General features: G+C 41.1%; 11 protein-coding genes across 11 annotated transcripts; 3 read left to right on the top strand and 8 right to left on the bottom strand.

Moving 5' to 3' along the window:
• Positions 1–184: 184 nt before the first annotated feature.
• On the bottom strand, positions 185–5,009 carry WALSEDRAFT_55154 (hypothetical protein). Its single transcript, XM_006959588.1, has 6 exons — positions 4,932–5,009; positions 4,856–4,884; positions 3,418–4,812; positions 3,125–3,374; positions 2,882–3,074; positions 185–2,832 (listed from the first exon to the last, which is right to left on the bottom strand). The coding sequence occupies exons 1-6, from the start codon at positions 4,972–4,974 to the stop codon at positions 1,488–1,490; spliced, it is 3,255 nt and encodes a 1,084-aa protein (XP_006959650.1). The 5' UTR covers positions 4,975–5,009; the 3' UTR covers positions 185–1,487.
• WALSEDRAFT_33429 (hypothetical protein) lies at positions 202–1,695 on the bottom strand. The gene is made up of 2 exons (XM_006959589.1): positions 1,607–1,695; positions 202–1,555 (listed from the first exon to the last, which is right to left on the bottom strand). Exon 2 carries the CDS (start codon positions 758–760, stop codon positions 590–592), a length of 171 nt encoding a protein of 56 aa, XP_006959651.1. The 5' UTR covers positions 761–1,555; positions 1,607–1,695; the 3' UTR covers positions 202–589.
• A 15-nt stretch (positions 5,010–5,024) lies between the features above and the next one.
• WALSEDRAFT_40107 (tRNA pseudouridine synthase D) lies at positions 5,025–7,619 on the top strand. The gene is made up of 3 exons (XM_006959587.1): positions 5,025–5,429; positions 5,477–6,197; positions 6,243–7,619. Exons 1-3 carry the CDS (start codon positions 5,250–5,252, stop codon positions 7,067–7,069), a joined length of 1,728 nt encoding a protein of 575 aa, XP_006959649.1. The 5' UTR covers positions 5,025–5,249; the 3' UTR covers positions 7,070–7,619.
• Positions 5,044–7,619, bottom strand: WALSEDRAFT_69942 (hypothetical protein). Its single transcript, XM_006959586.1, has 3 exons — positions 7,243–7,619; positions 5,475–7,181; positions 5,044–5,428 (listed from the first exon to the last, which is right to left on the bottom strand). The coding sequence occupies exons 1-2, from the start codon at positions 7,600–7,602 to the stop codon at positions 7,122–7,124; spliced, it is 420 nt and encodes a 139-aa protein (XP_006959648.1). The 5' UTR covers positions 7,603–7,619; the 3' UTR covers positions 5,044–5,428; positions 5,475–7,121.
• Positions 7,620–7,671: 52 nt separating this feature from the next.
• Positions 7,672–9,512, top strand: WALSEDRAFT_20663 (kinase-like protein; the record flags this gene model as incomplete). The annotated part of the gene is made up of 2 exons (XM_006959585.1): positions 7,672–8,946; positions 8,994–9,512. 2 exons carry the CDS (start codon positions 7,672–7,674, stop codon positions 9,510–9,512), a joined length of 1,794 nt encoding a protein of 597 aa, XP_006959647.1.
• Positions 9,513–10,412: 900 nt separating this feature from the next.
• Positions 10,413–12,233, bottom strand: WALSEDRAFT_69940 (hypothetical protein; the record flags this gene model as incomplete). The annotated part of the gene is made up of 3 exons (XM_006959584.1): positions 10,413–11,226; positions 11,271–11,669; positions 11,719–12,233. The coding sequence occupies 3 exons, from the start codon at positions 12,231–12,233 to the stop codon at positions 10,413–10,415; spliced, it is 1,728 nt and encodes a 575-aa protein (XP_006959646.1).
• Positions 12,234–12,447: 214 nt separating this feature from the next.
• WALSEDRAFT_20819 (FMN-linked oxidoreductase) lies at positions 12,448–13,541 on the bottom strand (the record flags this gene model as incomplete). Its single annotated transcript, XM_006959583.1, has 2 exons — positions 12,448–12,985; positions 13,033–13,541. The coding sequence occupies 2 exons, from the start codon at positions 13,539–13,541 to the stop codon at positions 12,448–12,450; spliced, it is 1,047 nt and encodes a 348-aa protein (XP_006959645.1).
• A 1,057-nt stretch (positions 13,542–14,598) lies between these two features.
• WALSEDRAFT_20842 (hypothetical protein) lies at positions 14,599–14,891 on the top strand (the record flags this gene model as incomplete). The annotated part of the gene is made up of 2 exons (XM_006959582.1): positions 14,599–14,768; positions 14,819–14,891. Coding segments are annotated over 2 exons (243 nt in total), but the record flags the coding sequence as incomplete, so codon positions are not given.
• Positions 14,892–15,052: 161 nt separating this feature from the next.
• Positions 15,053–15,894, bottom strand: WALSEDRAFT_61031 (ADP-ribosylation factor 6). Its single transcript, XM_006959581.1, has 4 exons — positions 15,669–15,894; positions 15,427–15,625; positions 15,271–15,378; positions 15,053–15,225 (listed from the first exon to the last, which is right to left on the bottom strand). The coding sequence occupies exons 1-4, from the start codon at positions 15,864–15,866 to the stop codon at positions 15,182–15,184; spliced, it is 549 nt and encodes a 182-aa protein (XP_006959643.1). The 5' UTR covers positions 15,867–15,894; the 3' UTR covers positions 15,053–15,181.
• A 39-nt stretch (positions 15,895–15,933) lies between these two features.
• Positions 15,934–20,528, bottom strand: WALSEDRAFT_33426 (hypothetical protein). Its single transcript, XM_006959580.1, has 8 exons — positions 20,503–20,528; positions 20,423–20,454; positions 20,084–20,372; positions 17,532–20,036; positions 16,863–17,484; positions 16,762–16,817; positions 16,416–16,715; positions 15,934–16,365 (listed from the first exon to the last, which is right to left on the bottom strand). Exons 1-8 carry the CDS (start codon positions 20,513–20,515, stop codon positions 15,974–15,976), a joined length of 4,209 nt encoding a protein of 1,402 aa, XP_006959642.1. The 5' UTR covers positions 20,516–20,528; the 3' UTR covers positions 15,934–15,973.
• A 48-nt stretch (positions 20,529–20,576) lies between these two features.
• WALSEDRAFT_61030 (Pentafunctional AroM protein) lies at positions 20,577–25,667 on the bottom strand. The gene is made up of 5 exons (XM_006959579.1): positions 25,380–25,667; positions 23,370–25,333; positions 23,065–23,322; positions 20,745–23,021; positions 20,577–20,696 (listed from the first exon to the last, which is right to left on the bottom strand). The coding sequence occupies exons 1-5, from the start codon at positions 25,438–25,440 to the stop codon at positions 20,664–20,666; spliced, it is 4,593 nt and encodes a 1,530-aa protein (XP_006959641.1). The 5' UTR covers positions 25,441–25,667; the 3' UTR covers positions 20,577–20,663.
• Between the last annotated feature and the right edge of the window lie 143 nt (positions 25,668–25,810).

Here is a 25,810-nt window from a genome sequence, read left to right as displayed (position 1 = left end):
GTAACAACAGATGGTGAGTAGAGTCTAACCACTTTCATTGACATTATAGTAGAACAAATATCACTTGGTGTTGTTTTATTTGTTTATTGGTTGGTTTAAGTTTCAACAGTATCAGTAATTTCCACTTCGTTCATCCTAACAACAAACCATCTTCAACGTAACAAGTGGCTTCGTAATAACACTAGGTAATCATTACATTTCACCACTAGCTATTTTTGCAACTCTTGCCGTTCGGTTATCGATTTAACATTGTACAAGTTCATATTCAAAATCACAATGTCTCACAATCTCAGTCATGATTTATGTAATTGGCTGATCAATTATAGATTTGTCAATATACAAATTCCAATTTCCCATTGGTCTGTCATATCTTAAGGGTCGATTTAACATGTTTTTAAGGTCAACTCATGGTCTTCCTGGCTTCCAGCACCTCTGCTGGCACAGCAGTCGACCATACCACCAGTGTTGATACCACCGCTAGAGTATGGAGTACATTGGCTGTTATAGCGTTAGAAATTGATAAATTTAATTGAAGCTATACTAACTGGTTTGATTCATCAAACCAAGCTATTCCAGTGTGTCAATACTGTTATAAGTTGATAGTGGATAACCTACCATTTTGGTCGCCGACAGCAGCGCAACAATCCTTGGTGATTTGTTTTTCGATACAGCCTCCTTTACCAGTGCAGACTTGCATACCTCCTGCAGAGACAGTAGTAGCGGTTGCGAGAAGAGCTAAAGCGATGATTGACTTGAACATATTCGATTGTGGTTGTTTAGTATGAAGAAGGAGTACAAAAACAAGCAGATATTTATACTCTGGAGACTCCGTCGTACCTGTAAATTAGTGTATAGCTTTTTAATATATGCAAGGTCGTTTGTGGGGATCATTATGGTCATAGGTAACTTATGCGGGGTTTAGTGTTTAAAAAGATCCACCCGAACAGCCTCGTCGTCAGGAACAACTCAATACATAAGTGATTTAGGATTTCCGCAAGAGGACTACACTGACAAGAGAGAAGCATCGGGCTTACAATATTTTTTGGTAATTAATCCTTTAAAGTCAGTTTCATAATAAATGCGGGGTTAATTTAGTTGTAACTGTACCTTTCGCGTGAACAGAGGCTTAGCATAGCATGTGGAGATTCTTATATAAATTCCCAATATCCATAGCAGAATTCACTTCAGTAAATGTATTAATTACAATCCTTTAATGAGTTACTTCCATGTCTACAAGCAGATTTGTTTAGGGCACAGTAACGATCATTCGGATATATTAAGGATGAGGGGGAAGAATCTGCCGACCACAGCAATGAAAAATGAAGTCATTGGTTCTTCTCTTTTTGCGGGGTTAGCATGTGTCTTGTCATACGGTCCCAATTCAGTAAATAAGGGTATCAGGAAGAATTACCTATACACAGCTTAACCTGCAAACCGCCAACAATATACAACGATAAGAAATGTATAACAAGTTTTTAGAATTCGAATTAAGCACCTACTAAAGTCAAGTTGAACTTCACAGCACCGATCTCTTGATCATCAGAGAGAATAACTTGTGGGTTTTCCTTGCTGCTGAGTGGATTACTCTTGGTTGACTTTATGATAGCTTCTTTGTGTTGCTCAATTGCACCTTGAAGAGTGGCAACATCTTCACCTTCACTTTCAAATTTAACGACGACGTCGACATCCTGGATTTGGATGAGGTTAGCCTTCTTACGCAATCTTTGGATTCTGTTGATGAATTCTCTAGCCAAACCTTCTGATTCAAGCTCAGGGTGGAGTCTGTGATCCAATACAATTGTAACGTTTGGATCTGAAACTGCTTCAAAGCCTTCCATTGAGGCTGGTAAATCAACATAGTGAGAGACTGTAAGGTCGCCGGCTTGTAAATCAATACCATCAATAGTCATTTTTCCAGTTGCGATGTATGCTTTAGCTTCATCATTTGTTACCTTTGGAAGGTTGTTCTTTACACGTGGCATATCTTTACGAAGCTTTCTACCGAGAACTGGCCAATCAGCAGAAACCTTATACTTGATGCCAACGTATTCTTCATGGCTAGTGACAATTAACTCTCTAACATTAAGTTCTTCCTTGATGTAACCATCCAATTGACAAACATCATCAAGATATCCCTTATCGTGATGGAACACTATGAGGGTTTTGAGTGGCGTCTTAACAGCGATTCTCTTCTTTTCTCTGACAACTCTACCCAATTCAATCACGTTTTGCATTCTTGACACACGTCTCTCGATGACGGTGTCAAAGTAATCCTCACGTACTTCTGGGAATGGCAAGAAGTGAACTGATCTGATATCCTTAGCACCTTGAATTGTCTCAGGTAAGTATGGACGTAAACCCTGGTACAAGTTCTCAGTGATGAATGGTGTGAATGAGCTCATTGTACGACACAAAGTAAATAATGCTTCAAAGAGCGTGCGCAAAGCAGCAACAGTGTCTTCCTTTCCATTTTCACCTTTCAGTCTTCTTCTGTTGAATCTAATGTACCAGTTTGTGAGTTCATCAATGAGTGAGAGCAATCTTGGTATGACAGTGTATAATCTATAAGCACCCATTTCTTCTTTAACGAGTTTAATGAGTGATTGACATCTAGCCAAGACCCATCTGTCCATCAAATTCTCTGAACGTGGTGCTGATGGGTCGTACTTGAAATCAATACCTTGCTCCTTCTTGGCGAGCGCAGCTTGACCTAAGAAGAAACGGAATGAGTTGAGCCATGGAAGTAAAACTCTGGAGACGACTTCTTTGACACCCTCTTCTCTGAATCTAAGGTTATCACCTCTGACAATTGGAGAGTTGACAAGGAACATTCTAAAAAATCGTTAGTAAAATATCACAGTGAGTTTTGAGAACAGCTTACCTAACTGCATCTGCACCGAACTTCTCGATGATGTGGTTAGGATCTGGATAGTTCTTCAAACTCTTAGACATCTTCTTTCCGTCGGCAGCCAAAACTAAACCTGTGACAATAAGGTTCTTCCATGGTGCCTTTCCGAGAATGTGGGTACCGAGAACAAGCAAGGTATAGAACCAACCACGAGTTTGATCGAGACCTATTGGGAATTTTAGCAAAGGTTTTTTTGTTGAAAAGACTATCACTTACCTTCTGAAACGAAGTCTGCAGGGAAGGACTTCTCGAATTGCTCTTTGTTTTCAAATGGATAGTGAGCTTGGGCGTAAGGCATAGAACCACTCTCGAACCAACAATCGAAGACTTCATCTACACGTCTAAGCACACCCTTGCCTTGCTTAGATGGGATAGTGATTTGATCAATCTTATCCCTGTGGATGTCAGTAATGTTGGAGACACCTGACAATTCCTCAAGTTGTTGAATAGAGCTGATAGCAACAACCTAGGATTGTTAGTCATTTCAGAATTATCAGATAATTACTTACTTCTTGGTAGTCGTCAGAAACCCATAAAGGCATTGGAGTACCCCAATACCTGTTTCTAGAAACGTTCCAGTCCCTTGCATTTTGTAACCAATTACCAAATCTGTTTTCACCGATGTTGGCAGGTACCCATCTTGTTTCTTCGTTGTTTTTGATGAGGTCGTCAGTAATTTGCGAAACCTTAACGAACCATACTGGGATAGCCTTGTAAATAAGGGGTGTACCAGATCTCCAACAGAATGGATAAGAGTGCTTGAGTGTTGATTGGACGATGAGTCTACCTTTAGCCTTGAGATGCTTTTGGATATCCTTGTCGGCTTCCTTGACGTGAACTCCGACGTAGTCTCTAACACGTTCAGTGTATTTTCCGCTATCATCCACAGGGCAAGGAGGCATTTGATCAGGGGTAATAATGCCATTGGCAATTGCGATACGGTGATCGTCATCACCAAATGCAGGTGCTTGGTGGACAATACCAGTACCAGCATCAGCAGAAACGTAGCCATCTGTGAGAATCTTGAAAGCTTTGTCTTTGTATTCTTCAACGAAGTAGTCGAATAACGGCTCGTACTTCCATCCCTTCATTTGTTCACCCTTGAATTGATCAAGTTTGGTGAACTTTGCCTTCTTTGGATCCTTGTAGAGAGTAGTGAGAAGTTTCTCATGGATAATGAAGTTTGCATCCTTTTCTTCGTCATGGATCTTAAGGTAAGTGTGGGTTGGGTTAACACAAAGTGCAAGGTTGCTTGGCAAGGTCCATGGCGTGGTAGTCCATGCGAGGAAAGAAGTCTTTGGATCGTCTAGCAGTGGGAATGAAACAACTACTGCAGGATCTGAGACATCTTTGTAAGCTTGACCAGCTTCGAAGTTTGAGAGTGGTGTGGTACAAGCGGTAGAGTAAGGCATGACACGCAAACCTCTATATACCAAGTCCTTCTTAAAAAGTTCACCGAATGCCCACCAAACTGATTCCATGAATGATGTATTTAAGGTCTTGTAATCATTTTCGAAATCAATCCATCTACCCATTCTTTCTACGGTGGATCTCCATTCGGAAGAGTAACGCATAACGATAGCTCTGCATTCCTCGTTGTACTTATCTATACCCATGTTGAGGACGTCTTCTCTGCCGGTGATACCTAACTTTTTGTCGATTTCGTGCTCGACAGGTAAACCGTGACAGTCCCAACCGAATCTACGTGGAACGTGGAAGCCAGACGAGCTAGCGTGACGAGTGACGATATCCTTTACTGTACCAGCTAACAAGTGTCCATAGTGCGGCAAACCGGTAGCAAATGGAGGACCATCGTAGAAGGAGAAAGTAGGGTTGCCTTCTGAGTGCTTAAGTTGAGTTTTGAAAGCGTCTATATCTTGCCAGTATTCGAGTACTTTCCTCTCCTAGAATTTGTCAGCGAAATGATTGTCTTCTCAATTTACTCACTTCAGCTGGGAAGCTAAATTGAGAGGTGACTAGGGATTTTTTAATGAAAAGCTTGTAAATTGAAGTCTAAACTCACTGTCGAACGAACCGAAATCTTTTGTCTCTCTCTGGTTGGCCATCGAGGTTCTTAATCAAGATTGCTGCTAGATCGTCAACAACCAAGATGTCCAAAATTTTGAAGAGAGAAAATGACGGCAACTTGGATGATAGTCAGTCACAAAAGAAGCCACGGGTTGATCACACACAGCTCCCAGAAACTGAAGTAGAGAAGATCTATGAGGAGTACAAATTAGACCAAAATCTGCCACCATCTACACAAATATTGAGAAATGATTACGGTGTACCACAAAAGACACTTTTCCTTCAAGAAGCAGATGCTGGTATACTCGAATATATGGACAAAAATGTTTCAGCTGTATCCGGTATCATCAAGCACCGTTTCACCGATTTCTTTGTTAATGAGATTGACAAGAAGGATAACGTCGTCAGATTGACTGATATTGGCCTCCCAGAGGATGAACTCGTCGAATCACGTGAAAAAGCACGTTTAGAGGCTGAGAAATTGGATGTAAAGGTAATCGTAAGCTTTTATATCAAACCATTCACTTATATAATCTATAGTCATGGCCAGAAGATGCTACTGAAAGGCTCACGCCGAAACTTGGTCCTACCGTAACAGAAAAGATTAAGGAGCTCACCTTGAAGGGTCCTTCCGATGAAATAGTTATGACAAATCCACTTGGTGATGACAAAGAAGCTAGAAAGGAAGTTCATGACCTGCTGAGAGCCGTTTTAGGTGGTCGTTTTGAAACGTCTTCAACTCAATCATCAGAAATAAGTATTAAGTGGTGTAGAGGTGGTAGACCACGTAGAGAGCAACATCCTTACGATAAAGAAAAGCCATATATTCACTTTGTTTTGCAAAAATCAAACAGAGATTCGTCAGATGCAGTGAATCACTTATCCAGAATGATAAAAGTCAAAGACAAGCTTATGAACGTAGCAGGTACTAAAGACAAGCGTGGTATCACCACTCAGAGGTTATGTATTAAAAGGGGCAATATGACATTACAAGATGTCTGGAAGAGAGTTAATAACGCAGGTACCGAAAACCAAAAGGAAAAGAAAAAGGTTAGAAGAACCATCCAGGAGGCACTCCAAGAGAGAGGTGAAAGAGGCTGCAGAATTGGAAATTTAACCTACGAGTCTGAAAATTTCGCACTTGGAGACCTCAACGGTAACAGATTTGGTATTATTTTGAGAGATGTCGAAAGTGACGGTGAAGATACGATCAATGCATCATTGAAAGTCCTTGCAGAAAGAGGATTCATCAATTACTTTGGTGAGTTTTGTCTCATTTGCTAGTTCTATCTAACGGAACACGTAGGTATGCAAAGATTCGGTACATCAGTGATTCCTACACATTATATTGGATGGCTACTCCTCAACTCAGACTGGGAAGGCGCATGTGATAGCATTTTACGTCTTAGACCTAATGAAGATGATGATTGCGTGAAAGGAAGAAAGGCGTGGTTGGACGACAAGAATGGCAAGGAAGCACTCAAGTTGTTACCAAGGAAGATGGTTGCTGAGAGAGCGATTATCGAACACCTCCACAAATCAAACCGTGATTTCCTTGGTGCATTGTCCAGAATACCTCGTAATTTGCGTACTATGTACGTACACGCATATCAATCATACATCTGGAATTCTGTTGTCAGTGAAAGAATGAGAACATTCGGACTCAAAGTTGTTGCAGGAGATGTAGTTTCTGCAGGTGAAGATGTCAAGAGAGTAGAAGAAGGTGAAGAAGACAAATACAGCATATATGATGTCTTGATGCCTTTACCAGGACATGGTGTTTTGTACCCTACTGGTAAACTCGGTGAAAAGTATAAGGAGATGCTTGAAATGGATCACCTGGATTATCAGAAGTTATGGAGACCACAGAAGGAATTCTCAATGGAGGGTGGATATCGAAAAATCGTACATCTTCCTAAAGATGTTACGTGGTCTGTCATCCAGTATGCGTCAGACGATGAGCAGTTGTTGAAGTCAGCAGAGGAAGAACTCCTAGGATTAGATCTCGAGACTGTAGAGGGTGAAAGAAAACACACCGCAGTTTCGATGGCGTTCAATCTAGGTAGCAGTACATATGCTACAATGTTGTTACGTGAAGTACTCAAAGGAAATGAGAAGAGAAACCATTCATGATGATGTAATGCTAAATATATTTAATTTTTGCTTGTGGCACTGTCTAGTCTATCTAAAAATGACTGTGTAGCCTTGATGGAGTGCTTTCTGATGTTTCTAGCGTCTGTAAATTCTGAAGGGAGAGTCATGGAGTCTAGTTTGAGGATTGACTGAAGAAGGAGTTCCTGTAAGACGAGTTTGGACTGTTCCGTAGGTGTGACTTCATATTCCTTGAGCTGTGGTTCTAGTGGAAGTACTTGAGTGTTGAGAATGCTCTCTATATCTGCAATGAATTGCTGCTGGGTGTCGATGTTGAGCTTCTGAGTGACCAAGACCATAATAGTCGCATTACTTGTAATCTTCAAGTCATCGAGCGTTCTATTGAAATCCCTTATAACCAATCCTTTATAGATCAGCTTCAGTTGATTTTCACGAAGCGTCAATCTGCTGGCGAGCTGTGCGACTAAACTAGACAGGCGTTCTGTAGAGCTGCTATAGTTAATAGAGATAATGCTACCTTTGAAACTAAAATTAATTTTTTTGTTATTAAACATTCTGTAGCTGAGTAAACTTATTAGACCCGCTACGGTGACTAGAGTCAATTCGAAGAACATAATAAAGAAATGAATAAATCACCGGAGAGTGTTTATCTCTCCCCATATGTTAATATGCGCCAGCAGTCTTTTACTAGGGCTCCCCCAGATGGCGTATCTCTCCCCCCGTCCTACACAAATCCAACTACATCATTGACGCTCGAACTTAGTCAGCTCTATAACAAATGCAATAACTTGTATTCTTATAAGCCTTCAAATAATCCTAGGAGAGTGCTCACTAAACCATCGAAACCCGTACACAATCAGGGTTATGACAACCAAGATAACGACTATATTTTATACGTAAACGACTGGTTAGGGGGAGGCAGTAGCGGCACAAACAATTATCTCATTATAGATATCCTCGGTCAGGGTACTTTCGGTCAAGTTGCTAAATGTCAGAATGTTGCGACGGGCGAGATAGTCGCAATTAAAGTTATCAAAAATAAACCAGCTTATTTTAATCAGTCTATGATGGAAGTAACTATATTGGAATTGCTCAATAATCAGTTCGATAATCAGGATAATCATCACATTTTGAGGCTAATGGATCAGTTTATACACTGCAAGCATCTTTGCTTAGTATTTGAATTACTCTCTAGCAATTTATACGAGCTTATCAAGCAGAATAGCTTCAGAGGTCTCAGCACCAGCTTGGTAAAGGTATTTACTTCTCAACTGCTAGACGCACTTGTTATTCTCAACCAAGCCAGGCTTATACACTGTGATTTGAAACCTGAAAATATCCTACTCAAATCGCTTCAATCTCCTCAAATTAAGATCATTGATTTCGGTTCAGCTTGCCATGAGAGGCAAACAGTCTATACTTACATCCAGTCCCGCTTTTATCGGTCGCCTGAAGTTTTGTTAGGTATGCCTTACTCTTCAGCCATCGATATGTGGTCATTAGGTTGTATAGCTGTCGAGTTATTTTTGGGTTTACCCTTGTTTCCAGGTACCTCAGAATACAACCAAATAACTCGTATTGTTGATATGCTTGGGTTACCTCCGTCGTTTATGTTGCAGTCAGGAAAACAGTCGCATGAATTTTTTGAAACTTATCTCGATGAATTCGGAAAAAGTCAATTTAGATTGAAATCATTAGAAAAATATTCACAAGAGCATAACACACAAGAGCAACCGTCTAAAAAGTATTTCTCTGCTTCAACTTTACCTGAGATTATCAAACAATACCCAGTTAGCTCATCAAAGGCTAAATCAGAAAGTGACTTAAAGAAAGAACAAGCTAATAGATTGAGCTTTATTCACTTCGTACAGGGTTTGTTAAACATGAATCCAATAGAGGTGAGTTATGATGTCGAAAACTACGTATACTTACTAACGTTTCCCAGCGCTGGTCACCTCAGCAAGCAAGATTACATCCGTTCATCACAGGTGAACAATTTACAGGTAGCTGGACTCCACCAAATCTTCCATCAGGAAACAAATCAGGATCACCATCAGGTTCAACATTGCATGCAAGTTCGAACAATCCTATGTCACCATCATCATCACAAATACAACATTTCGCGACAGGTACTCCAACTGCACCGCCTGCTGTTGCACCTGCGAGTGTGCCACCAACACCTACAGACCAAGTCAGGCCGTATGGTGGATTACAAGCCTCATCAAAATCCCCTTCACGTCCATACCAGAATGCACAAGCATATAATCAACAATTGGCTCAACAGAGTAACTATCTTGGTCAACAAGCTTCTGCTCAGATTGCAGCTGCGAATGCCTACAGAAATCCTTTCCCGCCACCACCACCACCTGCCACTAACAAAGCACAACCGCCATTGCCGGGCGGTGCAGCTGCCTATTCGTCACCAAGATACCAAAAACAGAACGTCTATCCAGGTGGGTTTTAATAACATGATCAAATAATGTTACTAACTACTTCTAGTCAACTACCAAACTACTATGCCACCACCACCGCCACCGCCTCAGACTAAACAATGGGGTAATTCAGGAATGGATATAATACCTCCGCAATTGGCAAAGATTGCAGCAATGTCTTCACATGAGAATTTAGGGCGTGGCAGTTCTATGACTCCAATCATAAACAGGGATGAAGCAATGAGGGAATGGGAAAGACGTAATACAAGTGGTGGAAGCGCAATGATGAGCGGCGGTGGACATCAAAAGCGTAACAGCTGGCAGCAATACCCACAGTTGGAGTTTTTGCAAGAACAAGCTGAACGAGCCGCATCACAGTCATATATGAACCAAGCTAGAGGGTATATCCCACAACAAGCAGCACCTCCGCCGCCAGCATCTTCAAACCTCAACGTTGTTATAGATCCAAATACTAATTTGCAAAGGCAACAATATAACTACAATGCTGGCACGCCAATAGATGCATATGGTAGCAATGATGGAATGGGTACTCTCTACGTGCCGTTAGTACCACCTCAATCAACTATGAATGCATATCAATCACAACCACCAACACCTTCAAAGAACTTCCAATCACCAAACTCCGCTTACATGATACCACCTCCGGCTGCGGCCGCACCACCTAACAACCTGGTGAGAAGTTTTTCTAATTCTAATAACGCATACTATGATCCAAGATACCAAAGGCAGCATTCCCAACAGCAGCGTTAGGTAGGGGTATAAACCAGAATGAATTTAACAAACCTTTATGACAATTTCTTTTTTACGTCTTTTTAAAAATCAAAAACATACAATTATTTGTAAGATGAATGAAATTTTTTATACATAAAGCGTAATAAAATAGCATGATGAAATAAGGGATAGAGGAGATTTTATTCGTCACTTTCTGTAAGGAGGTCGAAGTATCCGCCATTGTTTAATGCCAGACGTTCCATCCATTTATAACGAAGGTCATCGTCATTGTATTCGCTATGTTTAGATTGACGTATTTCGTATTCTTTGTTGTGTTTCACTAGTATCTCGTTCATACGATTGGCTATCCTTTCCGCACCATCTCGGCTTCCACCAAGGTTGAAAGACGATGGCCCTAATTCTAAGCTTGCAAAACCACCCATAACGAAGAGGGGTATGTCAGACGTCCACTGGAGGTCTTCAGTTATGTGAGGTAGTCCGTTTGTCGTTTCAATAGGGTTCTCTTTCATGAATTTCTTTAAAAAGTCGACTTCATTGATATCTATTTTTGATCCGGTTGCGCTGACAATATAATCAAACATGAGTTGATGGTTTTCCATCTTCATATCACCAAATGAGGAATCTTTGCTAGTGCGTCTACTCCTCATAGCTGTTTTAGTAGTAGCCTTCACATCCCATCTACTATCATTGTATTTCGCCTCGGTTATTTCAGTGCAAGTTAAGATTTTCAGAACGCCCTTGTTCTCAAGATCTTTGAGGAGCTTGTAGTATGGTGCATTAACGCTACCGCCATTGCGTGCTTTACTTATCATAGAGTGACGCATTTGTCTGCAATCTTCACGCCAGAAGATCATTTTGGAAAGATTTTGGAATTTATCCACCCATTCAGTGTCGAAATCGAATGGTTTCATTTTAAGGTGTGATCTGCAAATTAATGTGATATTAGTTATACCATTTCTGTACGCTTTGTCGATAATTTGGGCAGATGTTAGACTGAAGTTGTCAGAAAAAGGATGTATCTTAGAAACATAACTCACCCTCCTCCTACGACTAATAGGCGTGCGTCACTTTTAGCACGTAAATGCTTGTTGGGAAAATCGTAGCCAGGTCTGGCGAATGAAGAAGTGTGACACCATCCATCGCCTTCAACACCATGTTCAGTCGTTGGCTTGACCTTGTCGGCGAGATATGATGGCAGATTAACTATTGTATTGTTCCCGATGGCCATCACTACAGTTTTGCTGAGAGTCTGACGGCCATCTTTACCAGTAAGTCTGAAAATTTTGTCGGGGATGTTCTCATCAAAGTAGTCGTACTCGAGGTTAACAATGTCAGCTTGTTGAACAAGACTATCTATGCCATAATATTGTTGTATATCTTCACGGCAGAAATCAAAGAAACATTTGGAGCCTGGTGTACGAAAATCTTGGCGATTTCTGTATAGAGTGGTTGGCAAGATGCAAGCAAAATTTAATAAACACATACCTTTCATTGACCGGATCCTCATAACTTGGTCTTTTTCCTGTTTTCACAAGGCGCTTTTTGGCATGTTTCGAGAGTTCTTTCCCGACCACACCTGGAATATCCTGGAGCTCATTCTGTCTGCCATTGCTATATGCGTATGCTAACAATGCGTCTACATCCCTTGGAGAACTGTGAAAGAACATTGGCGAACGCAGTGAACGTATCTCCAAATTTTCAAACATGCAATACCAATGTGGCATCCAGCCTTGATTGACGTGTTTGTCGAACACTCGCACGGAGAGACCATCCATATCATTAGGATTGTTTACGAGCTTTCTCTTGAAGCCTTTCGGTTTGTAATTTAATCTCTTGTACTTGTTAAGCCAGCTCAGGCGAGCATGCTCGAGATCTGTGTAAATTGCACTAGGGTTCTTCTCAAGCATTCTACTGCAGATTGCCAAACTATGTGGTCCTGCTCCTATGACTATCACATCGTTCACTTCGGTTTTGACAGCTTCGATCTTTTGATTGACCATTTTTATGTTTCTCTTTAATAGCAACTGCTGTTAAGCTGCGAAGAAAGAATGTCATCTCCGATCACGCTAGCATGTACTGCACCCGTTATCGTGATTGTTTACCTTCACAGTTATGACGTCAGCACAGTAATGAAAGGGAAGTGTACTAACGATGAACATTATAAGTTCATTCATAAATTAGAAGCAAAAGAAAATCTATACGAATACAATAAGGTTATTTATAGAATGGGTAGTCCGTGTAACCATTTCTGCCACCACCGTAGAAGGTGTTTACATCGGCTTTAACGATTGGGAGATCCTTGGCAGCTCTGTCTGGAAGATCAGGGTTTGCAATGAAATATTTACCGAATGCAATAATTTCATCTCTCTCTTCAGCTCTCTTTGAAGCTTCATCGAGATTATAGGTGTTGTTCGAGATAACAGCGATACCTGCATCCCTGATTATATCCTTGAGTTTGTTACCATCACGTTGGTCTTCTGGTGTAGTACCATCGACAAAGTGAATGTATGCCAATTTTGGATATGTCTTAACTATTTTCTCAACCCATGATGTGAATGTTGCTAATGGGTTTTCATCGCGCATTTCTTGGAATGTGCTGAATGGTGACAGTCTGATACCAGTTCTCTCTTGACCGACTGCGTTGACGACAACTTCGAGTACTTCTGATGGGAATTTCAAGCTCTCAGCTGAGTATTCATCTGTACGACGGTTTGTTAATTTTTGTGTGAATTGATCGATAAGATATCCGTTACTAAAGATGTTGTTAGAGAGTGCAATGTAAATAAAGTAGTAACATACGCGGCATGGATCTCAACACCATCGAATCCTGCAGTCTCTACTGCGTTGATAGCAGCTTGCTTGTAGTGGTTAACGTATCTTTTTATGTCTTCAACTGACAATTCCTCGACCTTATTGCCTTGGTAAGTGCCAGCTGATGGTCCAACAAGCCTTTCTGATAATTCTGGGTTGGCAATTCTTCCGAGTGCCCATAATTGTGAGTAAATGTAGGCTCCCTTGTCATGCACTGATTTTGTGACCTTCTTCCATTGCTCGAGTTGTTCGTTTGACCATAAACCTGGTTCGAGTTTTCCATACGCAGAACCAGCTTCCTTAGCGATGAGGGTTGCTTCTGAGATCAAGAAACCACCTTTCGTTGATCTCTGCTGGTAGTACTCTGGTACGTAGTCTTCAATTACACCATCACCTTTTGTTCTTAATCTAGTGAGTGGAGCAAGGGCTATTCTATGCTGCAATTGCAATTGTCCTAAGTTCTTTGGCTTGAATAATGCTTGGTATTTGGCTGTCATAGTTGTTTTGTTTCAAGAAGGAAGCATTCGGATGCTTCATTAAATAGACTTGATTTATAAGCAGATGCTTTGTAAGGTAAGTCACGTCATCCTTGAACGTTCTAGTACAGATGAAGGTATACTCTGGGAGAAACGACTGAAATATGTATCCTCGCTTAAGTCTTACGCCACTCTGATGTAAGATGTATGTGAAGGGAAATTTTTATGATTTCTGTTCCAAAGCCTTCCGAAGAGCTGTCTTGAGCTGTGTAGATTAAATGTAACTATAAGTCCTCGCTATAGATAGGAGGTACCCATATCATTAAATCCGAGAGAGTGAAAATTATCTACAATAATTACTCAGCAAAGATGACTTACGTGAGTATAAAGTGACGTATAATACACCACGTACACTATCCGGTGCTGAGATCTCTCGAATTGATATAGCTGGTTTCTGATTGGCTGATCTCGCAATCACGGAAATATTTGGTAGAGATAGATATTAAAATAAACTCGTATGGATAGTAATAAATTGCATATATTTTTATTTAAACGATCAGATGATTTTTGCACCTCTGATTTCATTCCGCTTTACATGGATTCACAAGTTGAACAGCTACAGTCAAGATGAACAGAATAATAAAAGCAAATAATCCACTTACAATGACTTTGAGGTCTGCCAGATGTTATTCAAGACTCGCCCAAGCAAATCCAGGACATTTGAACGCTAATCAACCTCCGCCACCTTCAAGGATGGAAACTAAGCAATCTAAACCAACGACAGAAGTCGGATGGGATGCCCCAAAGGGACACAGCTGGCATACAACTCCTTCTAGTCAACTTTCTTCAAAAGGAAAGGAAAGAGATACAGAACAGAGCAGTACAGCCAGTACAAGCAAACCAGAGCCAGAACCTTCACCAAGCAAACCAAAATCTAGATTGAGAGCTAGAGCAGCTGCACTCAAACTCGTAGGTTAATTTAATTAACAACTCCTAATTTTAACCGACGTCATAGTCACCCGCTGCAGTCGAACAACTCCGCTTTTTGAGCTCATCAACGGGAGAATTATTGCGCGTTGGTGTAAAGAACAAAGGATGCTCAGGAATGTCATATCATTTGGAATATGTAGATAAACCTGCGAGATTTGACGAAGTTGTCGAACAAGATGGAGTAAAAGTGTTAGTTGATTCAAAAGCTCTCTTTTCGATAATAGGCAGCACTATGGATTGGGTTGATGACCGGCTGTCGTAAGTTTTGCGATTCGTCGGATTTAGGCGCCAGCTGACCATCTATATAGATCTAAATTCGTATTCAATAACCCAAATGTTACAGAAACCTGCGGATGTGGTGAATCTATGCGTTTTGGTTGATAGTTTTATTATATATATCCTCAAAAATTTCATTACGATGCATTTATACACATTTACATTGACGATAACAGTTTTGAGTGTGAAAATGAAATATAATGTTTGCTAAAATTTACTTTATTATCACCAATATTAATGCTACCGAGAAGGTACTAACAATTATTAACAAAATCATAATGTATTCCACGTATATATTTTAGAGAGAGTTATTAAGTGAGCTGGGTATCCTTGAGATTTGTCGGACGTAGGAATTAAGTATTAGCAAGTATTAGATCTACGGTATTAACGATGGCTTATTGTGCACGCTTTTTGACGTTGGTGGATAACCAAGAGAGACCTATAACGCGTGAGACAAGTGACAGGAAGTTAATAGAAAGCTCACCTTCAAATAGACCCTCACCCGTGGTAGCGCAGGATGGATGTACGTACCAGCTACGCTCACGCATCTTGTGCAAGCCCAATTTCTCCGTTACTTCAGCAGGGCTCATAGCTATTTGTTGTATGAGATGATGGTAGTATTAGCTATATGTAGACCCACCTCCTGGTAAATCCTGCTTGTTAGCGAAGACGAGAAGAAGACAGTCCCTCATTTCGCGATCACCAAGAATTCTATGGAGTTCTTGTCTAGCCTCATCGATTCTATCGCGGTCTTGTGAGTCGATAACGAAAACCAAACCTTGTGTACCGGTGTAGTAATGTCTCCATAATGGTCTGATCTTGTCTTGTCCACCGACGTCCTAACAAAGTTAGAAGAGTAATAGCAAGAAAGAGTAGACACACCCAAACATTAAACTTAACATTTTTGTATGTGACCGTTTCTACATTGAAACCAACGGTTGGTATCGTCGTCACTGACTGATTCAGTTTCAACTTGTAAAGAATAGTCGTCTTTCCTGCGGCATCCAAACCGAGCATTAACAAGCGCAATTCTTTTGTCTTCCATAGGCTGCTCAATGCCTTACTGAGGTTTGATCCCATTCTATCGCTATTCGCTTGACTTGAGCGTAGAGTCAAAGCGTCGCTTGAGCTTTCGTTATTTTATGAGGAAAATCTGAATAAATATTATAAAAAACTAAAATATATTATTACATTCTTGGCTTCTTTATTTCTTGTTCTTTCTGTTCTGAATTTTCATACGAATGTTGTCTCTTCACGCCAGTTGACGTCGTCGCTGATTGCCCTACCATTTTTTGATAGATTTCAATTAATTGTGTATATTTGACCTCTTTTGGCCAGAATAGCGTCGTGAATATCCACGCGTGCTTGCGTGTTTTCTCCTTATCATTAGATTCTAATATCAAGTCTTGAATACGTGTACCAATAGCATGAAGGCATTCTTTCAGTAATTTTAACTTCTCTTGTCCCTTTAATGTATCTACTTCATACTTTAGTGATTTCAGTTGTTTCCTCACTGGTCTCATGTGTTCCTTCATTATACCTTCATCCATCGATTCGGTACCATCGTCACTGTCTCCGTCTAAAGAAAACATACGTTAGTTAATACCAACATACAACTAAGTTACTCACGTTGGTCTTCCTTTTTCTTGTTGTGCGATGGTGAAGTACGAGATGACTTGACTGGTTTGCTGCCATGGCCATGCGCATATGTATTTTGAGGTGTTCCAGATGGGTGAGAGTGTTCCTTTGCATTGTATTCCTTCTCGAGTGCTTTCTTTAATTCACCCAATAAGTAATCACTTCTACGAACAAGATGTACGGCATTTGGTATCTTCTTGTCTTCTTTTTTGGTCTTTCCTCTACCTTCCTCTAAGAATAATTTTCCTTGCAAACCCAAATCTTCATCATTAGAGATGGTGTCCCAGTTGCCTATGTATGTCTCAATATTTTCATGTCAAAGACACGCCATACTCACCTAAACCGTGACGCCAGCATCCAATTAAAAGCATAGCATCATCTTTGGCACTCCAACTGACATATTGTTAGTAATTGTACTACTTAAATCAATTCACTTACTCGCAAGCCCAACCAATGACAGATTTTAATTTGTCTATAGGCAGACGCCAATTCAAAGAATTACCAACGCCGCTGAGAACATCATGGAGGAAGCTTAACTCTTTATAGCGAGTGTAAGTTGTGTAGGAGTTGACACCACTAATATTCTTGAAGTCGATAAGGACAGCCTTCTGTCTATCATTCTGGGTGATACTTTCACCAGCACTTGCACGCGCTCTTAACTCAGCGTTATGCTCATTAATAGCCTCTTTGCACTTATGAAGAAGTTCATCAGACGTTTTGATAAGTACCGTTCTGTTCTTTCCTTCAAGCTTGCTATCCTTGACGATATCATCCATACGAACTCTAATATCACCAAATCTGGTTATACCACGAATGAGATTACGTAAATCGCGTTCCTTGAGTTCAATGGCACGTTGAGCTGTTGTTTTCTTTTGTACGACTGGTGCTTCTTTCTTTTTCGGCGATGGTGCATCACCAGTTTTGTAGGTACCCGGTTGTACTTTAGATGCAGCTCTTTTACCGAATTGTTCTTGTAATTCCGCCTCGGTTTGCTTTTTGAGTTCTTCCTTCTGTTCATCGTCGAGCTTGTCACGTTCTTCAGCAGGAATGATATCCTCCCCTGGGGTGATTGTTAGTAATAGACAATTATCAGCTCATATCACTCACAACTAGTGTCATTTTTGACATCTTGAACTTGGAATTGTTGCAAGAAGTCCTGACCACCAAGTGATGAACCACCAACAGCTTTGTCACTCTCTAGGTCTTCAGCACGAGCAAGCAGGTCGTCAAGATTAAGTTCAGCAAGTTTCTTATTTTGCTCTTTGTCGTCAGTCTTAAACATATTCTGTGCACCGAATTTCAAAATAGCAGAGAGTTCTTCTCTTGAGAAATTATCAGGTTGCTGTTTAGCTGATTTCGGTTGACCGATGTTTTTACCTGAGGTGTCAACCTGATTAATAATAGCATATTCCAAAACCATCTTCCTCTTTGCACGTTCAAGAATATCCTCCTCCATAGTATCTTTACTGACAAATCTATAAATACTGACATGTGATTTCTGACCAATTCTATGAGCTCTAGCCATAGCTTGGAGATCGTTTTGTGGGTTCCAATCACTGTCGAAAATAATGACGGTGTTGGCTGTTTGCAAGTCAATACCTAAACCACCAGCTCTTGTTGATAAAATGAACGCAAAGTCAGGTGAATTCTCAGCGTTGAAGTGATTGATAGCTTTCCTACGTTGTTCTGATGGAATTGTACCATCTAATCTTTGATGCATGTAGCCACGTAATGAAAGATAATCCGAAATGATATCAAGCATGCGGACCATTTGAGAGAAAATCAATACACGATGACCATCAGCTTTGAGTCTTGCAAGCAATTTATCGAGAAGAACCATTTTACCAGAGTTCATGACTATACCTCTGAGTACTTCATCTTTAGCATTTATTGAACCTTCGGCACCATCAAAGAGATATGGGTGGTTTGAAGCTTTTCTCAAATCATTTGCAATATTCATCATTGACATTGCAGGTCCGCCACCTTCTGAGCTCTTCAATGCTGTGAAATTCTTCGTAAGAATGTTACGATAGTAATGTGTTTGCAAACTAGACAATTCAACACGTAAGATACGTTCAGATTTCGTTGGTAAAGATTTGATTACATCCCTCTTTAATCTTCTCAACATAATGTTCTTCAATTGATCATGCAGCTGTCCAATCTTCTCCTCACGATCTTCATCAGTCAATTCAAAATCACCAGTGATTGAATATCTTTCAGGCATTAAGAAATGCATTAATGCTGAAAGTTCCTTGACATTGTTTTGTAGTGGTGTACCAGTGATCAACAACTTGGAGTTCGTAACAAAGCTGAAAAGTGTTTCATATAGCTGTGATTCGGAATTTTTCAAACGATGAGCTTCATCAACTAACAAAGCTTGCCATCTCATTTGACCTAACTCGGCACGATCTTTTAAGCAGAATTCGTAAGTAGTAAGTAAGACATTAAATTTGAGTTTCTTGTAATCACCAAATTCGTATTCTCTAATAACTTCACGAGATTTACCAGAACCATTGTAACAAACAACATTAATATCTGGAGCCCACTTCATGAATTGAGCTTGCCAAGCTGGTATTGTTGACAAAGGTACGACTACCAAGAAAGGACCATATTGTTGTCTTTCATGGAAGAGCCATGAAATCCATGCGATAGATTGAACGGTTTTACCAAGACCCATCTCATCTGCTAGAATACCAGATTCCATTCTTGACCAGAGATATGCTAACCAATTCAAACCTGTCATTTGATAATCGAGTAATTCACCACCAGTTACTTGAATATAATCAGGTGACTCCATTAGAGTTCTGAAAGCTGGTCTTGATCTGTTGTAATTTGCAGATCTGTTTGGTACGGTAGTTGATGCAGTTCTAAGTAGATAGGCGTCTATTTGTTCAGGTGCATATTGACTAACATCGTCATGTTTCTCCCAAGTACATTCAGAATATTGCAAACCAGTCCATTTGCAGAAATATTCAGTAGTAGTACCACTATCCCTTTGATCGAGTATACGTTCTACTTTTCTGTACATTTCAACCAAATCCTTCAGCCTTTCCTTTTCCATCTCTACAATTTCATAGTCTTCTTTATTATGGTCACGGTTGACAGTAATATCATGTTGATAGTTGTAAATATTCTTAATGTAATTGTCAACTCTCTTGATACCCTTGCAACGTTTCAAGAATTCATAAGTTTCATCGGTGTTATGGTGATGTGAGAAGCCTCTCCATTTAATATGGAAGCGTATATTTTCAAATGGATCATCATCAACGTCCGGTGCATTAGTTGCGTCCCTTGAATGACCGAAAACAGTTTCAATTTCGAACTCAGGTGGTCTTTCACCAACTTTTGGCTCTACGGCTGGCACGATTTCAGCCTCCATGCGTTCACTCTCGTCTGTCTCAAAACCAGCCATGAGTTCTTCATTGTAATTTGTCACGCCATTGCCCCTTGAGGAAGCTCTAAAAGCGCCAGGGTCATCGTCCTCATCAAAGCTTTCTTCTTCTTCTTCATCGCTGGATTGTGCGCGCCGTTGGTTTCTTTGTCGTTTCTTGGAAGTAGCCGAGGTGAAATACTCATCTTCAGAGCTTTCGTCAAAACGTGGTGGAGGAGCTTCTAAAGGGGCATTAGTAGTTGTAGAGTATAAAAGAGTGACGGTGTACCTTTCCTCGGCTGTCTTCTCGTAGGCTTTCTTGACTTCCTTTTCGGTGCGTCAGAGTAATCATCCTCATCATCGTCAATAAATTCATCAAGGTAAGTTGGATCAACCGATTGAGTTTTAGATGATCTTCCCGATCTTCTTAGACCGTATAAATCAGGATCAACGTAGCTCAAGTCTATTTTCTCGTTCTCTAGCTTTGAGGATAGAGACGGATCATCTTCAATGAATTCATCATCTTTAAATTGATTTACTTGCGTATCTGATTCACCCTCTGCGTCACTAGATCCATTCTGTTATCATCTTTGTTAGATTTCTCAGTAAAGCCGAAAAGGATACTCACAGATCGTTTATCCTCTTCTATTTCTTTGTAATCTACTATAAAATATAAGCTATATCACTCTTTTTTACCGAGAATCTCACTCTCTCCAGACATTCAGATGGCTGTCGACGATGAAGCAGCTTTCGATCTGGGGATGACAACAATGAGATTTTTAGTTTTGTTATATAACACTCTTTAATAATTAATTACTTCTTAATTCAAACAAATCAAAATTCTTAAGTTCAAAAGAAATAAAGTGCGTTTATGCAGTCTCCAAGTATCTTTGCCAGACAGCCTATAATATGAATAAGTATTATTGTTAAGTAATTAACTATCTATTCACCTTTTCAACGCCTTTCCTACCTGGTTGTCTGCCAGTCCATAATTTGAATTGTGCGAAACCTTGCTCAAGGAGGATAGTAGCACCTGGTACACCCACCCATCCATTGGCTTCCTCACTGAGCCTCAAAAGTGGTGTCTTAAGCGGTTTGTATGACATATCAATCACGACTCCCGATTGACGTCCGAATATTGTCTTTGGGAGGTATATTCCATCGCCGCTACCTTCTTCAATTGTAGTGGCGGATGCTGGAATACATGAGACAATTATTTGTGGCTTCTCTACCACGTTGTTCAGGTTGTCAAGTACTTGAATGTTGAAAGTAGGGAAATCTTTCGTTACGTTTTCTGCATTCTCTTTTGTGCGATTATATAAATAAATAGTGCCACATCCAAGTGCATGCAAAGCATAAAGTGCAGCGCGACACGTACCACCTGCTCCGATTACCAAACCTGCTGATTCCTTCGTAATTGGATCACTTCCGTCAACAGAAGATTGAGCACAGGATTTAATGGCTTGCCAATCGGTGTTATCTCCGAAAAGCTCTCTCTTTCCATTTACATCTTCTCTGACTACGATTGTGTTGACTGCACCGATTGCCTTTGCTGGCATTGACAAAGTATGGATTTTGTTCAAGATGCCAACTTTGTGAGGGATAGTGACAGAGGCACCACCGAAGTCTGGACTCTCGAGTATTTGATCAACTGAGCCATCAAGTTGTTCTCTTTCGTGGAGGGAGTAGACATACGGCAAACCAAGCTGTTGGAAGCCAGTGTTGTGAAGTGTAGGCGATTGAGATTGTTGAATAGGACATCCGAATAAGTAGAACTTTTTGCTGTCTAATTGTCCAGTAAGGTTGAGCGCTTGTTGTATCTCCTTGAAAGAAAGCTGACCAGGGGCAGCTTTGGACGGCAGTAACTCATGAGTTACAGGTGTAAGAACATAGTTCTGAATTCTGCTAAGCTGTCCAATTACTCCAACGTTAAATGCCAATACTGGAGGTGATGCAGGCAATTTGCTCAAAAATTTGGAGGTTTCAAAATTATCTTCGAGGCTGTTGGCACGACCTACTAATTTAACAACGTCCCCATATTTTGCGCCTTGGCTGTACTTCTGGCTCATCTCAGTAGAATCCCATTTGTAGTTACCAGGGAAGTCATGCATAGAAGCAATGATCTTTGAGTTACCCTTACGTTTAACGACATCGTCGATGAGTGAGTCAGGGAGATTCAGCTCCACGTCTATGAATTCAGAGCCTAAAGCTATACCTAATTCAATGAGAGCTGCGATATCTTCAAATTTCTCATCTGGTATCATACCGCCTTGTGAATGGGTTCTGACGGTGTAGATAATTGGCAATGAAGTACATTGTCTGAGTGCTGACAATTGAGCTGATACGTAATCTGCTGATGGGACGCTAGGTACTGTAGGTGCCTTACCATCCTCTGAGAGTAGGTCAACACGCACCTCGAGGGCATCAATACCAGCGCTAAGCTGGTCCATAATTGGTAAAGCCTCAAGAATGTCCGGGTAAGTGAGGGAGAGGAAGTAGGTTCTTCTTGCATCGACGTCAATTTGATTAAGATCTTCACCCGATATGAAGTTGAAGAAACGCTTAATTTCACGAACTTCGGAGCGTAATAATTTAGAGGATAGGTCAACTTGTTTACCTGAAAGTAATTCATTTACTTGAGCTTGTAAATTGAGATGGTTAATGAATCTGTGTGTTGCGCATTCTGAAAACCATGGTTTACGACGCTTAATGACGTCTTTGACTTCGTCACCAGTAGCATAAGCTGGTCTATCTTTTTCAAGTTGCAAGTAGTTGACTATCTCATCCTCACTTCTCTCAACATAGACTACCGGTCCACCTTCTTTGTCATTAGCGTAAGCCTTGAGCAATTCTCTGGCTTCTTCAGTCTCAACAACACCACCGCCGAGCGATATAATGTAGCCCTGAGCATGCTTCTCAATGAGCTTCTTCAAAACTTTGAGTTCAGCCTTTCTGAATTCCTCCCAGCCGAATTGCTGAACGTAGTTGTAGACGGTAACCTTAGTCTCCTCTTCAAGAAGGGCATCTGCATCCAAGAAATTTCTACCGAGAGTGCCAGCTGCTAATTTACCGACTGTTGTCTTACCGCTACCGCGCATACCAACAATAAAGATGGAAGCATCTGGAATATAAGCACCAGAAGGAGCAGCCGCAGGAACTGGCGCCAGTTTAGGGGATGGTGGACCAGCAACCGGATGGGCATCGACACCGCTGACAGGGATGCCAATCTGAAAATTTTGAGCGAAATTTAATGACAGATGCTTCACTCACCTTATTTTGCAAGTCATCCCACCAATTTGGCCAGGTCTTTTCAACACAGCGTTTCTCATCCAAGACTGTACCTGCAACTCTCTGGGCGAGACAAGAGAAAGCAAGAGCAACACGGTGGTCATCATAGCAATGTACGACAACTTCAGTGTTAAGTTCATCAGCCGGCCTTGGGAAAACTGTAATAGAGTCTGGATCTTGCTCGGTCTTGATACCGAATTTGGCAAGTTCATCAGCCATGGCTTGAATACGTTCACATTCCTTCGAATTTGTTAATCAGCTTAGCAGGTAATAAATTTAACACATACCTTTTGACGTTGGTTAGCAATACCGTAAATACGCGTTCCATTTCCTGTTCTCTTCTTCCCAGAGAGAGGTTCGCCAGTTGCAACAGCAAGAACACAGCAAGCGGTAAGGAAAGCATCTGTCATCGTTTCCATATCGATATCACCGAGGGCTCTAAGTGGCTGATCAGTTGGACCAGTGACTGTTGTCTCTGATTTATCTTGGATAACCTTGCAACCCATTGGCTCGAGAACGTTCTTGGCGAATCCAGCGTCACCTTGTAAACTTTCACTACCAATGTTCTTAATTGTAACAGTCGTTCCTGTGAGTGCGGCGATAGCAGCTGGGTATGTCGCACTTGATGCATCACTTTCGACGTTGTACTCAGCTGGATTAGTGTAGCTAGTCTTTGGGATTTTGTACATGTCAAGTAGTTTTCCGCTTTCATCCTTGACACGTTCTACATTTACGCCAAAGTCTTTCATCATAGCGATCGTCATGTCGATATATGGCTGTGAGATGACCTGTCCACCGACCAACTCAAGAGTGATGGCTTCACTGGCATATGGAGCACACAACAAGATAGATGAGACATATTGTGATGAAACGCTTGCAGCAAGTCTGATGTGACCTCCTGCCAAACCGCTGTCCTTGCTAGCGATATGTAATGGTAATGCGCCCTCACTCTCAAGATATTCAATTTGGGAGCCGTTGCTACGAAGGGCATCGACCAACGGACCGATTGGACGTTGCTTCATACGTGCGTTACCAGTAATGATCGTTGATTGCTGCTTCGAGGATGGCTTTACGAGTGTGCAAACAGTGGTTAAGAATCTGGCTGCTGTACCTGCATTCTGGAGATATACTTGCTTGCCATCATCTGGTGGACTGAGCTTTCCTTCACCACCAGTAATGACGAGTGTATCACCACCATCCTCGAATGCGAATTTGGCACCTTGAAGGTCGTTCAATGCGGACATCATTACTTTGGTATCATCGGAGTGTAAAAGGTTGCGAATTTTAACGGTACCTTTTCCAAGAGCAGCGAGAACCATGACTCTGTTACTAATACTCTTTGAACCAGGAGTGGAGAGTGTGAAATGATTTGGTGGCTTTCCAGCCTCGACGCGAACTGCAGACGACAAAACACGTCTAATAAGGTCATCCTTTACAATGGAAGCTTTCTGTTCGACTGTGCTTCCAACGCTTCCGAGCAAGACGATCTTCTTGTTGCTTCCAGCGTTCTTCTTATCGACTGCCATGATTTCAATCAAGCGATCAACAGTAATGTTTGCTGATTTTGGCAAACGAGTGAAGAGGGCTTCTGATGTGCTGGTAGGCAAATTGTAGGCTTTAAGACAGCGTGAGATTCTGCCAACTGCAACTTGAGAAAGATGACCCAAAGCTCTAGAAACTTCTGCTTCCAAGACCATTCCTACAGAGACACATTCACCATGAAGGACTTCAGGTGCAACGATTGCTTCGATAGCATGACCAATTGAGTGACCAAAGTTGACGAGATTTCTCAATCCTGTTTCACGTTCATCGACGGTAACTACATGTGCTTTAACGCCGATTGAACCACTGATAACCTTCAAGATGAGTGATTGTTCAGCTGAACGATTTGAGATGTGTCTGCCGACGTGCTTTTGCTGAGCTGTTGATGAAGGTTTTGAGACAGCTGAAAGTATAGCCGCTGCATTATTTTCTAAATCCGTAAACTCCTCGGCGTTCCAGATAGCGGCTGTCTTGATAACTTCGGCCATACCATTGCTGACTTCTCTTTGTGGGAGAGTCTCAAGCATTGCTACATCGATAAAGATGAATTTTGGCTGCCAGAAAGCACCAACGAGGTTTTTTCCTGCTGGAACGTCGATTGCAGTCTTTCCACCAACAGAGCTATCGACCATGGCTAACAAAGTCGTAGGAATTTGCACGAATGGGACACCGCGCATATATGTTGCTGCTAAGAAGCCAGTGAGATCACCTGTCGAAGCATGAGAAGTGAGTCATACAGAAGGTAAAGCACATACCGACAACACCACCACCAAGGGCTATTACTACGGTGTCTCTTGTCAACCTGTGGCTGAACATCCAGTCCTCAATTTGCTCCTTTACAGCTCGGGATTTCGAGGACTCTCCTGGGGGTACGACGTAGCTCAGGATCTTTGCAGCGTTTTGAGTGCTATCTAACGATTTTTTCAAGTCATTTTTAAGGTTTTTGAGGTGTAACTTCTCGATGTTTGTATCTGTGATAAAGACATAGGCGGATGATTTGAGAGATGTAGAGATCTTATGAGCGATGTACTCTGACAAGTGGAAACCACAGTGTATAGAATCACTTCCGAGTATATTTACTCTCGTTATTGAGTATTTCTCCTCCATGTGGAGATGGTCGTATTGTGGGAAGATGCACTTTTCGGTGGGGTGCATCTAAATTTGAGACTGTCAATGCATTCTTATC

This window comes from Wallemia mellicola (assembly GCF_000263375.1).
Source record: "Wallemia mellicola CBS 633.66 unplaced genomic scaffold WALSEscaffold_18, whole genome shotgun sequence".
NCBI lineage: Eukaryota > Fungi > Basidiomycota > Wallemiomycetes > Wallemiales > Wallemiaceae > Wallemia > Wallemia mellicola.
This window is presented reverse-complemented; position numbering and strand designations above follow the sequence as displayed.